This window comes from Eleginops maclovinus, chromosome 15, assembly GCF_036324505.1.
Source record: "Eleginops maclovinus isolate JMC-PN-2008 ecotype Puerto Natales chromosome 15, JC_Emac_rtc_rv5, whole genome shotgun sequence".
NCBI classification, from domain to species: Eukaryota; Metazoa; Chordata; class Actinopteri; order Perciformes; family Eleginopidae; genus Eleginops; species Eleginops maclovinus.
The window spans coordinates 12,253,438-12,266,592 of record NC_086363.1 but is presented as its reverse complement, the minus strand read 5'-3'; the positions used below and the strand labels follow the sequence as shown (position 1 = coordinate 12,266,592).

The 13,155-nt window shown below is 38.3% G+C and overlaps 2 protein-coding genes and 1 long non-coding RNA gene across 29 annotated transcripts in view; 1 reads left to right on the top strand and 2 right to left on the bottom strand.

The window, feature by feature from the left end:
* Positions 1-7,620, bottom strand: part of tmem244 (transmembrane protein 244) — a 54,843-nt gene extending 47,223 nt beyond the window's left edge. For 3 of the 9 annotated variants that reach the window (XM_063902078.1, XM_063902080.1, XM_063902079.1), the window contains exons 1-2: positions 7,453-7,606; positions 7,026-7,140 (exon numbers count right to left, since the gene is read on the bottom strand). The gene's annotated coding sequence lies outside the window, so the exon portion shown is untranslated. Of the gene's footprint in view, positions 1-7,025; positions 7,144-7,239; positions 7,427-7,452 lie in introns of those variants that run through there. The other 6 variants (XM_063902074.1, XM_063902076.1, XM_063902081.1 and 3 more) reach the window with 4 other exon arrangements.
* LOC134876875 (uncharacterized) lies at positions 3,993-9,179 on the top strand. Its single transcript, XR_010167508.1, has 3 exons — positions 3,993-4,470; positions 5,414-5,601; positions 7,873-9,179. It is a non-coding gene; the product is annotated as an uncharacterized LOC134876875 (long non-coding RNA).
* Positions 8,734-13,155, bottom strand: part of epb41l2 (erythrocyte membrane protein band 4.1 like 2) — a 53,345-nt gene continuing 48,923 nt past the window's right edge. For 17 of the 19 annotated variants that reach the window (XM_063902051.1, XM_063902063.1, XM_063902070.1 and 14 more), the window contains 2 exons: positions 12,733-12,847; positions 8,734-11,988 (listed from right to left, as the gene is read on the bottom strand). In XM_063902051.1, coding sequence (XP_063758121.1) covers positions 12,743-12,847 — 105 coding nt within the window. In that variant the 3' untranslated portion in view covers positions 8,734-11,988; positions 12,733-12,742. Of the gene's footprint in view, positions 12,017-12,732; positions 12,848-13,155 lie in introns of all 19 variants that reach the window. The other 2 variants (XM_063902056.1, XM_063902061.1) reach the window with 2 other exon arrangements.

The window sequence follows — 13,155 nt, the reverse complement described above, 5'->3', positions numbered from 1 at the left end:
CTTAAATGTAACATCAATTCACATAAAACCAGCTATTTACTTTTTGTCTGCATAATGCTTATTCCACTATCTAAGTAGGTGAGATATCTGTTGATTGACTAACAATAAATGAACTACTCTGTAAGCTCAGTTTTTTTTAATAAACAAACAGACAAACCACTTCAGTATTTTCAAACACCAGCTCTTTAAATGTCTCATATTAAATAAAAACCTCATTCCTAACAGGAATACTAAATGACTAAACCATTTGTTGAAACGATGGCCAGGGGCATGAACACATTACTCAAGCTACTAAACATGGCACTTATTTTCACTTCAAAGAAATCCATAACTTCCCCTGCAGCCTGTTGTCACATCCTGCGAGTAAACTGAAATTATGGGCGAAATAACATCCTCTACACGATCTGTGTGGAAAAACATCCACCGTGCCAGTTCTATCGCCAAAAGGACTTTGGGTTTCCCTTTGGTAGATTTGGACGAGTGAAACATTTTGAGTCCAAATCAGCTTTTTATCAAGGAAAGAGTACAGAGAATCAAAGTGGGATCTCATCCGTCCCACCAGTGTCTTTGTTAGTCCTGCGGGGAACATAAATGCAATATTTCTTACAAGACTAAACAGTGTTCTGGAATATTTATCAAACACAAATCTGTTTAGGACAATCATTTTGCATTTGGAGGATGCATATTACCAATGGAAATCAAACTCAAACAGAAATGAAGCTGATATTTTAACAATCAACAGCCATGATAAACACAAAGCAAATGTCTGTTTAGCTAGTGGGCTGAACGGTTTTGTCTAAACCAGGTAACAGGGGCACTGCACCCTCTTACTTTCATCCCAACATGCTGATAAAATCTTAAAGTGATGCCAGAAAACAATAATTCTGTTCCTTTCAAACTGTATAATTACTCGAAATAGAAACCGTCAGACAGCTTTGTTTTTATGTTGTGTTGTTGTTTACGTCCACGGTACCATCTTGTATGCGGGGGTCATTTTCACACAAGAATTGATTTATCTTATATCCAAGATCAGCGCCCCCATTTGTCAAGAAAAACCCCTGGGCAGTATTCATTTCTATTTCTGTTTTTCGATCAATTAACGGGCCTTGGCATCATGAGAAAGAGACGGAGGGAGTCGAGGTGATTTCATCTCTGCATGATCAATGAAACACCGGATCCGTTCCCACAGTGCTGACGACAGACAACCATCCACCCACACATCGGACTGCACACACACACACACACACAGCTACAAACTGGAGGACTGCAGCCTGACTACAGCAGCAGACACACAGCGAGGAGGGAGGATTATTATTCTGAGTGTTGGCAAACTAAACACGAGCAGAAAAATACCGGGAAAAAAGCCGGAGGAAAGTTTGGAGGTTAACCCGGAGGGCAAGCTCTCATGATCAAGCAGCAGCTTCCTATCTGAGTTATTTTGTCCTCCAAACTTTTGTCAGTAAATCGGTCAAAAGTGCGGTTCTTTTTTGTGGCATCAGTACACCAGAGAAAATAGGAGATAACAAGAGAGAGAAATAGAAACTCTGGAGCTGCAGAGAAACAGAAACACTTTTTTTTTTTTTTGCAATTTCATTATTCTTCGCAGACGAAGCTTGCTCAACGGTACAAGATTCCTCCCCGGGCATCATGGGAGAAGCTTAATCTGATCTGGAGGAAACATTTAGCCAGAGTTACGGCTGCTCAGAGGAGATTTACCGAGAGATTTCATACAAGAGTTTCACTTCCTGTATCCGCAAGAGTCCCTTAAATGTTTAAATCAGTCATGTTTCATAAATAATGCAAAGCGTGTCTCTTCTGAGGGTATTTACTTTCTTACTCTGCTTTAATTAAACATGCCATTTTGGAATATAAAGGCAGCTAAATACATTTAGAAATCACACAAAAACTGCTTTCTATCTATAAGAAAAGATAAGATAAGAATTACTTAATTAATCTTATCTTTTCTTATAGATAGAAAGGTGTTTTTGCGTGATTTCTAACACATTTAGAAGCACTCACAAGCCTCCATTAGGCTGATCAATAAGAGAACCCACACACAAACACACACAGAATACAAAGTCATTATTTCTTTGATCACAGTAAAAAACACAGAGCGGTGTGTGTAAATCCTCCTGAAATAACTCCATTGTGACCCAGTCAATCAGAAAACAAACACAAAAGAAGACAGAGACACACACATGCTCTTCCTCTCCGAAAATAAACCCTTTAACTCGTGATCAATCGCAGAAACAACAAAGCGGATCGATAGCATCAATGTGGACGACAGCATCACTTGAAGAGCCGGGCCCTTCTCAGCAGCCAAATTAGGCTTGTTTGATTTTATCACTAAAGCCCGCCTTCCCTCCTCTGAGAAAAGACTAATGGTGTGTTTTCAAATCAGTCTTTATCACAGGAGAACTGACGGCTGGGATCTGAGCGAGCGGCTGTCAAGACCACACCGAGGGCAGGGATACGTTTCCCAGCGAGAACTAAGAAGCGTTGGCAGCGAATATGAACGTTCCCCGAGGACTTCAGAGCGAACACAGGCTGCGTTTGGTTTCCTGCCAGCTTGTTAGCTTGTTTAGATGTGGTCAAATAAAACTGCAGGTGAAAAGCAGCAGTGTGTGAGACTTCTAGCAACATAACATCGAGGTGGTTAGCCTGATACAGTCTCAAAGCCAGGAAGAGTTGAAGAATCTACATTTGTATTATTCAAATCTCTTCTTAGATATTCATACGTTTTTATTAATAACTCTATACGCCCACACCAACTTGTTTCCGGTACATCTTTTAGTAGTTTATAAACTGAACTGAAAACTACTTGATCTCCATGATAAGAAGCGAAAATAAGAAAGGATGTAACTGCAGTTAAAAATAAACAGAAATGTTGGTAACTGTAACTCTCAAATGCTGTTTCATTTCTATTTTGAGATGTGTTACATTTTGGAATTGTTTATTTCTACTATTTTATTTCTACTCTCTGCAAAGCCTTGTTTTTTATCCTGCTGCAACAAAAATAATTTCCCAATTTGGGATGAATAAAGTCCATCTTATCTTATTTATCAAACAATAAATTGGAAAGTGCCATGCAAATATGTGACAGAAGCTACTGGTTAAATTTGCTTTTATCCTTATTTTTATTTTTAACAATTGATATTTGTTGGTGAAATACACAAGTTGCACTAACTGGTAGACAGACACAGTTAGCTTCAGCTGGTGAACATTGTGGAGCATTTAGCGGCTAAAAAGTCAGATATTTCCCGAGAGGAGATGGTGGAGACCAAAGCAGAGCAAATAGGAGAGTGAATACTGTACTTACAGTCGCCAGGTGGTCTGATACACAACCCCAAATGAATTATTCTGTTGCTCCATGCCTGTTGGAGTAAACTAAGCAACTTTTAGATGAAGAGATTCATCGTAGATACACAGGACAATGCTGGGTTTACACCTCGTTCCCACTGCAAGTTTTAAACATTTCCACAAAATGTTCTTTGATTTAATATCTGTACGCTTTAAAAACATTTTCAACAACTTTAGAAGTCACGTGTTCATGTGACTTGCAACTGGGTGTAACGTTACAGTAAATTACAGCTTTAATGTTAAACTGATTGTCCCCCCCTCTCCCTTTTTGTTTTGACAACTCAGTCAAGGTTGATGCTATCAGTGCTCTTTTAAAAGTATTCATTAGATTCATTGATCAAAAAGGTGTCAAAGTGTCTGTTGGTAAGTAGACAAAGGGAAAAAGGCAGGGAGATGAGAGAAATGTGTGTGTCAGTGAGTGGTGTGTGTTTTATGACACAGTGAGAGCAAAGGTCTAAAGGTTCAATGATCCAAACATTACTCAAGCTCCCAAAGCACACATACACAGAGAACTCTTTATTTTACGCACATTTTACTGTTTTGAGGACACCTAACCTGCAGTAACCCTACCAATACATCTCTGAACTGTATCACACACACACACACTCACACACATTCACACACTCAGACCTGGCCAGTAGAGCTAATCTTCTTAGCAATCACAAGGTTTGACTGTTGAAAGAGAACAAAGTTCACATCGTCAACAACAACAGTAGGGGCGATTCTGCAAACCAGAGAGAGGGACGGGGAGAGAAAGATAGAGAGACAGAGAGAATCACAATTCCTACTTTTACCTCTGGATTAAACCCACCATACTTCTCCCCCAAGGAATTATTCTGTGGATTATCTCGCTTCCTGCAGCGGTGAGACTTGATGTGACACCCCGATGCTGTCTGAATTTAAAAACTTTTAAATCTTGAAGTTATGTGACTGCCATCGCAAACACGTCACCTTTGACCTCCACTTAATTCCTGGCTACTGATACAAATCCACTGCAGTACCAACAGCTGTCAGGACCACGATGTATTAGCTCGCTGATAATATCCCGTGGCCATCTGTAGCTCATCACTGCCTGCATCAAAACCTGTCCTACTGGGGAACCTGAAAACTGTAAGTAGATTTTTGAAATATACTCATAACTGTCTTTGCTGTGCCTTAAATCATTTACACAATGTTTCCTGTAAATGAAGCTACTTGTTTTGGGGTACTCAGAGTGGCGTTTTCACTCTGTGTTTCAATTCATACATAAAGGAAATGACATACATGTCTTGGCAAAAACAGATAGAGTTGAGATAATTAGCATGATGCATTTTTAACCCCGAATATTTTAATTATGCACAATTGGTCAAATCAAACTGATCTGCGTGCTAATGTAAGCGAACATCACACACACATTTTTTAAATGCATTGTTTAAAAGTCTCAATTCCATTGAAAATACATATACCTGTGTCACCACTATTAAAACCAATAACAGAAATGGTAATTGTATGATTCATGTGCATATACTACACCTACCTTATTTTATTCATCACACTTTAAATTGCAAATGGATTTGGGATTTTAAGAAAAACAATGGGCAAGTGTGCGACTTTTTTCTTTATTTTACAATCACTTTTGTTTTTAATTACTCAAGTAGATTTAAAGTACACTCTAAAATAATTGTTTTTGTTTAACTAAGCTAACTCTTGCTACTGTATAATCTTTAAAATACTATAATGTACTTTAAAGGATGTACTACCATGTTACCAACTCTTCTAATTTCTACATTATATGTCAACATGAACGAGAGACCTCAGTTTATGTTTGTTTTTACTTTATATTATAATAACAACTGTAATATATATCGTAAAAGTGTAAGAAACGTTGACTTACTTGCTATTAAAACAAAGTCTTATATGTGAGAAGCTATGACTTGAATCCCAGTTTTAACCTTGAAGTCATTTGGTTGTCACATCTCTTAATAACTGCTGAGTGTCAATCTGATTGTGCCTCATTCATCATGTAATCACATTAATTTGGCAACCTCTTTTAAAATGTTTTCCTCCCATGCAGCAGCAGGATGGAGGTGCTGAGCGGCCCCTGGGCTGATTTGGCTCTGCTCCTTCGACAGACCGTGGCGCAGACAGACAGAGAGACAGATAGCTTTTTCCCTCTCTGGCTGTTCGGTCTGCTGCTGTTCCTGTCGGTCTGTCTGCTTCTGCTGCAACTGATCGTCTACCTCAGCTGGAAACTCAGACAGGGTAGGCATCGTCATTAACTTTAAATGTCTAAGCCAGGTCCACATCTCTTGCTAATGTTATATTTACCATGGTGCTGTGAGGCAGAATGGACGTGTCTTTCTCCGGGGCTACGCAAACTATAAATAAACGCATCAACACATTGAAAGGATTTCTACATAAAAGTGTACTCCAAGGGGGGAGGTTTAATAGCATGCTATAAATCACTAAAACTACCACTATATCTCAGTCCAATATCAAGAACATATTTTCATTTCATACCAGAATCCTCAGCAAAATAATATATGAAGTGCACCATACTTTCTGCAAACACACTCAGACAAGCAACTCTGTGCTGTAGAGGTTTCATGAGCGAGTCGTTTTTTTTTTTACAATACCCGACATCTCAAGTCATGTAGAAAAATGTCTCGAGGCCCTGAAAACAAGCTACACTCTAAATAATGAAAAAGATCCAAAACAGGCTACAAGAAGAGGAAAAACAACTTGGCAAAGTGACATTTATTTGACGGAACTAAGTATGACTGAAGACCAGATCACTGATTTGATTAGTGGCCGCTATTTGTGTGTGTTTACATGCGAGTGTGTGAAAAATACAGAGGGTCAGAGCATCAAACACACACATTGGAGAAATTGCTCCTCTTTCATCTGTGTGTACGTGCTCTGATAACAAGCGTTGTTTTGAACTTGACCCCTTTGCGCTTTGCTTTGACACAACATACAGATGCTCAGTCATCAAGACATTCTGCAAAGGTTATAGGTGTACCAAAATAATCCGCTCCGACTAGTACAGGATATGTGAAAGTGAAGATAACTTTCCTGGAGACTTTCTTACAATTAGCCCAACATTCTGTTTAAAAAAGGACTGCAGCCGTACAGTATGTCAGCACACAGTGTGCCCTGATGTATATGGTGTGCAGCCCTCTAAATAAATAAGGTGTATTCAATACATTTTTTGGAAAGGCATAATAAAGGAGCTGGCAATTTAATCCCATACGCATTTTATTAAGTATTTTGTGACCTGTTTTTAAAGATTAAGTTCTCCAATGACCATGTAGTAAAACTAGAAAGTGTGTCTGCTGTTTATTCTCAGGGAAATGATAATCAATTAGGCCTACGACCAGTGTTATCTTAGACTAGGAGCTTATTGTTTGTTACTAACTATACGAATTTCTCTTTAAGACTTCAGTATTTAACTGACTTTATAAGAAACATGGCTGCATCGGTCGTCCAGTAAAGGAGCTTATTGTTTGTTACTAACTATACGAATTTCTCTTTAAGACTTCAGTATTTAACTGACTTTATAAGAAACATGGCTGCATCGGTCGTCCAGTAATTAAAATCACCATAAGATAGAGCCTAAAGCTGCATTTCAGGTTGTCAATTGATGCGTGAGCTAGCACGTTAACGCACTTTTACTATAAACTTACTCAGTAATATGGTGGTCCTCCTAGCTCCCTCTGCCCGGTAGATTTTTTGCAAGAAATCAATCCTTTCCCGATCCACAGGTGAAACTCTGCAACACACGCCTTTTCTTTCAACTTCCTGATAAAACAAAACTATTTTCAGCAACAGGAAGCGAACAGCATAATCCTAGTTAAATATGTAAGCTCTAAAATGTGAAAAGTTGAAAACATTGTATACGTTTTCCGAGTTAGCTTAGCTGTATAGCAATATCAAAGTAAAATAACTTTGTTGACTACGCTAGCTAAGTGGATTTCCGCTATCGAAACAGTATATTAAAGTAAGTTAGCTAGCACGAGTTTCTAGGGCAGCTTATGAATGGGAACAATTTATATATATTTTCATTTTCTTAATGGTAAGTTTTGACATTGATTTACACAATGTTTTCTTTACCTGCTGTCACACCTGTGGGTGATGAGGACGAGTAGTGACACTGCGCATGCGCACAATGGAATGGAGCGTTTCCCAAAGCTCTTTCCTTGGTAATTAAAAACATAATATCAACGACTTTTCAGACATAAAAGATGGCCGCCTTTATAATGTGATGATTGTAGTGATGATGATGACATACATTGTTAGCTAATTAGTCATTTGGCAAAGTTTTAAACAATAGTGAAAGCAATGAACCGAAGGGAAAAAGGGCTGTAACGGTCTAGGCCTATGACTAAAGCAGTAAATACTCAGTGTTACCACATGTATGCAATAAAAAACGTTGAACAACAAGTGTCTTATGAGGACTATAATCCGTCTGTTTTGTATTGTGTCCGTGATTTTATGTTTCAACGTGCTAACATTTCTTCTCATTTTTTCCAGTTGAGGCGGATGTGGAGGTGCAAAACAGAAGCGCCATCTACCGGGATATAAACAGAAGTGCACACCGGAGGAGAAGGAGTGTTGGGTAGAACTGAATCACCTGACCACACACACAGGGCCGGTTCTAGCCCATTGGCTGCCCTAGGCGATTTTGAGATTTTGCGGGGGGGGGGCGCAAAATCTCGAAATATGGGTTGGGGCATGTTCATTTAATTCAATGAGGGTTTTATATCCCATGCTTTAAAAAAAAAAAAAATTCGTTAATCAATGCTGTTAAAACAAAGATGTGTGCTTAAGGGCGCCACTAGGGGGCGCCCCCCGCCAATTTGGCGCCCTAGGCGGTCACCTTGATGGCCTGTAGGAAGAACCGGCCCTGCGCGCGCACGCGCGCGCACACACACACACACACGCACACACACATGACCTAAACCTTCTGAAATAATGACTTTTCTGTCCGATTGCACGGACATCTCTGCAAATCAGTGTGATAATTATCAAATCTATCAGGAAGAGACTTTATCGCAGCCATCAAAGTGCCTTAAGATGATGAATGTTGAAGCGCCTTAAGAAAAAACATTAACACTGAAAAAGATTTGTGATGACAACAGTTTTTTTTAATCCCTCATGGTAATCTGGAATATTACCTGCTCTGTCATCGTTATGAAGCTAAAGGCATCATATAGCTGCATTAGTATAAATTTCACACTCTGAAAAGATCATTATTTTTGTATTATTGTACACTTATGTTTCATTATAAGACTACCTGAGCCGAAGATACCAGTTTTATGAGAATTAACATACAGGATTTACATTTTATACAACAAATTGATTTATGAATGAATAAAAAATGTGACAAACAGATTTCAGAGTATAACAATCCTTTATTTAAACAGTGTTACACAGGGGAGGAGTGGCTGTGCGTGGGGGAGACACAAGACAATAAGCTGCTAGATAGAAAAACCCTACTGATGATCATTGGTTGGCTAAAGAGAGAACAATGAAGCAGCTGTGGCTGGTTTTCCAAAGTGGGTTTTTTAATGCAAAGTTTTTCCTTTTGAGTTTTTAAGTCACTGAAATACAAAATGATGCTGGTTTTATCAAAACTGTCAAATCTGTGGTAAAAAGCATGAGATAAAACTGTTAAGGTAATTTCCATTTATCTACTTCAGCCTCATACACAACACATACTTTGTTTTGACTGGATCTTATCAATAAAATCTTTCTGTTACCATGTTTGTACGGAGCAGCCACTGTAACTACTGATAACTTCAGTTTGTTTTTACTGTTAATAAAGTTACTTGAGACGATTCTTTCTTTAATAAACGTCAAATAAAATGTCCACATTTTGGAAAACCAGCCCCCGCAGCCACCCCAAAGCTCCGGTGATTGGTTAAAAGAGCCCAGAACCCCTGAAAAAGAGGTCAAACCCGGGCTAGAAGTACAAAAAAATAAAGGGTGGCTTGTAGTGGTGTGTTCCTTCAATGTCACAAACACTGAGACAATATTAAGAATATCAGACAGGGCGCCATTAAATCCCAAGTACATCAATTTCACAGAGATAAGACAAGAAATTATAAGCAAATCTACAAATAACGCCGTTGTGATACCAGCGAATCCTTTTTCAAAGTGTGATTGTTTTTGATAGTGAAGGTTTCCAAAGCTGCCTAGTGTTTCACGGTTTAATAGTTTTTACAAAATGTTTTTCTGCCGCTTTGTGACATTGCATGAGGATTTAATGTTAAAGTTTCCCCCTCATTTGGAATGCTATTTAACTGCATAAAAAAGGTCAGACCAATAGAAAGCCCAGGCGGCCGTTACCACTCAATCCAGTGGTATGTGGAGATTGTGTGTTAATATTTCCTAAATACAAAAAGATAAAAGTCTCTAATTCAAAACGCCTCTATGTCCAGTTAGTCGGGAGTGTTTCCAAATTAATCCGACACTTCTTAGTTTAAAACCAGGTACATTTCAGGAGGATTTGTTTTTGTTTTTCCGCAACTCACAACAAGAATATTTGTCGACCCCTTGCTCTATCCCATTTAATGCCACCAATATTTACACAGTCACAACAATTTTGTGGAACATTTGGCCTAAATTAACACCAAAAACTGAATAAAATATCATGGGATTCAAGGCTTTCAAGAGCACTTAAAACCTCAGATACGTTTCCCTTTAAGCTGCATTTTACTGTTTGGTTGTAACTGTGTCTGTTTGTGGTGTACGGGCAACTGTGAAATAGGTCAGGAACATACAAAAATCGCTTTACTGCTGAAGAATATTTTGGTTGCGGTGAAACAGTTACAACAGAAGCCGCCGTTGAGATTGTTATCTAGACGTACTGTAGGATAATCTGTATCTACACACTCTCAAACCAATCAAGCACATTAGCTTCCATCTAGACTCGCTTAGGATAAAAATGTGTGAAACCATGCTCAATTAAATCCCCGATCTCATTTTATCTAGCAGGGTTTGTTGGCTTTTTATGCTGGGAGTGAAATTAAGTACACACTGACGACAAAATGCTGCAAAATTGGCAAAAATAAATTTGAATTTTGGACTGCTTTTCACTTTATGTTTATCTTCCTTTTGGTACCTGTGCTTAGTTTGCAGGGTTTGTATTAGACATTGTCCAAAAAGAATTAAAATAGCAAACAATTGGAGAAACATGTCCTTGTCAGAGAGTAAAGGCCAATATGCTTTACGTTTATTTTCCCAAAGTTGTTAGTTGGCACTACACAGCCCCACCTCTATCTCCCAATTAGCTTTCAGTTCACTGGTCCTCTCTCCCAATCAAATGACTGCTCCCTTGCTTCCCTGCGGCCCAATAGGAATGGCTAGTGTCGTAGAGTGGGTGGGCCCAGGGAGAGCATTTAGCGAACCAAAAGCTGCATCCCGTCTAATAACCTTTATTTTTACTGTACAGAGAGTTGTATACGCCAGCTTTTAAAGTCAGTTCATTTTCAGTCAATTTTGTAAAAATGCATTCTTAAATACTGTAAAACTTACAAATATATCACAAGGAATGAATTCCACCTGTCTGGCGTCGCATTTAAGAAATGTTCATTTTCTTTTCCGTCCACGGTGAATGGTAAAACGTGAATTCTCTTAGATTGAAGTGATTTAACTGAAAATGAACTCACTCAGCAGCCAGTCAAAACACAAGGAATGTGGATGAATAATAACTATACTTACAGAAAAACGAGACACAATCATAAACATTGGAAAGAAAACCTTGTTGATTGGTTTTACTGCGATAGTTTAAGTTACAGCTCCCAACTTTTTTTTTTTTTTAGAAATGGTAGTGATAAAGTGTGATAACGTGACACGACTGTCATTCTACTGTGAAAGTGATTTTATGAGTAAGACTGTTTGACTTTGTTGCAAAAAGTTTAGAAATCAAAAGGGAAGTTCTTACTTGTTACTGTTAAATATTTAAGTGCTTTGTTACATTATGTCCCTCTCCATTTACACCACAATCAGTGAGAGAGGGAGCTGTAATTTAAACACAACGTTTTTTCTAAGGAATGCACCAATTACACTTCTCCACAGTACAAAAAAAAAGAACAAAGCGTTAGCGTCGTATTAATTCCTTTTAGAAAAAAATGGATGAAGATAAAAAGCATTCTTGATTGGTGATTGCCAGTACCTCTTCATCTGAAAACCTTTGGAGAAATAATCAATATGTTGAATCAATTTTGTCAGGACAGGTTATCGGTGCGTCCCTTTAGCTTTTGAGTTGACACACTATGACAGACACACTACCTCTCTTTTTGTAAAACAGTTAAAAGAAAAAAAAACACTATTAAAAAAATAAAAACACGCTACAAATGTTAAGCTAACAAAGTGGTTCTTTTTTTTGTTCCCTCGGAAGTTGTAATTTTTTTTTGTTTTTCACGTTTTTGGAGTGAGGGATTCAGATGCACCACAGAAATGTAAGAACGATCGACAGGGAAGAGGTTAGAGACTTCTCTCCGTTTTGTCTACCCCTCCTCCTTCCCGTTATTCCAGCTCTCCTTCCTCTCCTCCTCCTCTTCAGTCAGTCAGGGTCGGTTGTCGTAGGGTGATGGAGGTCGTTCGACGTCAACGGAGGAAACAGTCACGATGGATCCTTCAGCTCTGGGAGGACAGAGGTGGGGGCAGTGAGCTGGGGTGGTGGGATGACATCAATTTTCCTACTCAAAATATGTCCTTTGTACTCCATCAGTCACTGCCTCCCTTCCCTAAATGTAATATTCCTTTTTCTTTCAAATCTTTTCATGTTTCATGATAGCTGATGGTTTAGTAGCTTCATGTGTGGGATTATTTGTTCCACCATTTTTCATAAATTAACCACTTTATGTATCCTACTGCTAACATTACGTTGTGTTTAGCTGACATCATTTTATTAATCATTTATAAATGATAGAATAGCATCTTTTCTGTAATATTTTTTTCTCTTTCCCCTTCATTTTTCGATTTACATTTTTATTAATGTATTATTTCACACGTTTTTCTATTTTATCCATCAGTATTTCTCATGAGTTTAGTAAATATATGTTTTATTGTTAATAAAGAATAAATATAGAAAGAATTTGACGCTTTTATCCAAAGCGAGTTACAATTAGGTTCAATCATCAGGTAACATACAAAAAAATCCTGCAATTACATTTGCTTCAAATAGGCTTAACTATTTTAAGTATGAACCCTGTTTTGTTAAATTTCAATAACCAAGATGCAGCGGAAACAGGTGAGTCTTGAGTGTACAACAGAAAATACATAGACTTTTTGCGGTCCTGATATAAATGGTTCACTCAAAGACCTCCAGCACTTTCACCGTGAATAATAATAATAATAATGATGCCTTACTATTATTATTATTACCTGCGTGCAGTCAATCCTCCTCCTCAGCCAGCTCAGTTTCTTTATGAACCACCACTCTGGTAACAGACATGTCAGGATGTTGCTCTTTGGCCTCCTTAATGGCTTGGGCCAGTGCCTGCAGTACCGAGGGGCAACCACAGAGTAGCAGCACCGAGCACGGCGGGCAGTGAAGGAGGTGGAGGGAGGGAGGGAAGGTAGGGGAGGAGGAGGGAAGGGTGGAAAAACGATGGAGTTAAATGAAAAATTAAATAAGAAGCATAAAGAAAAAAGGACAAGAATGCTGGATTTACTATCGATGGGCTATTTTACTTCTTTGAGTTGAAGTAAAATGGCTTTGGACACATCAAGTGGAAATAAAATATGTTTTAAATATCTTATTTCCACTAAAAAATAAATGTAAATCCAGCGACTCAAATGAAACAG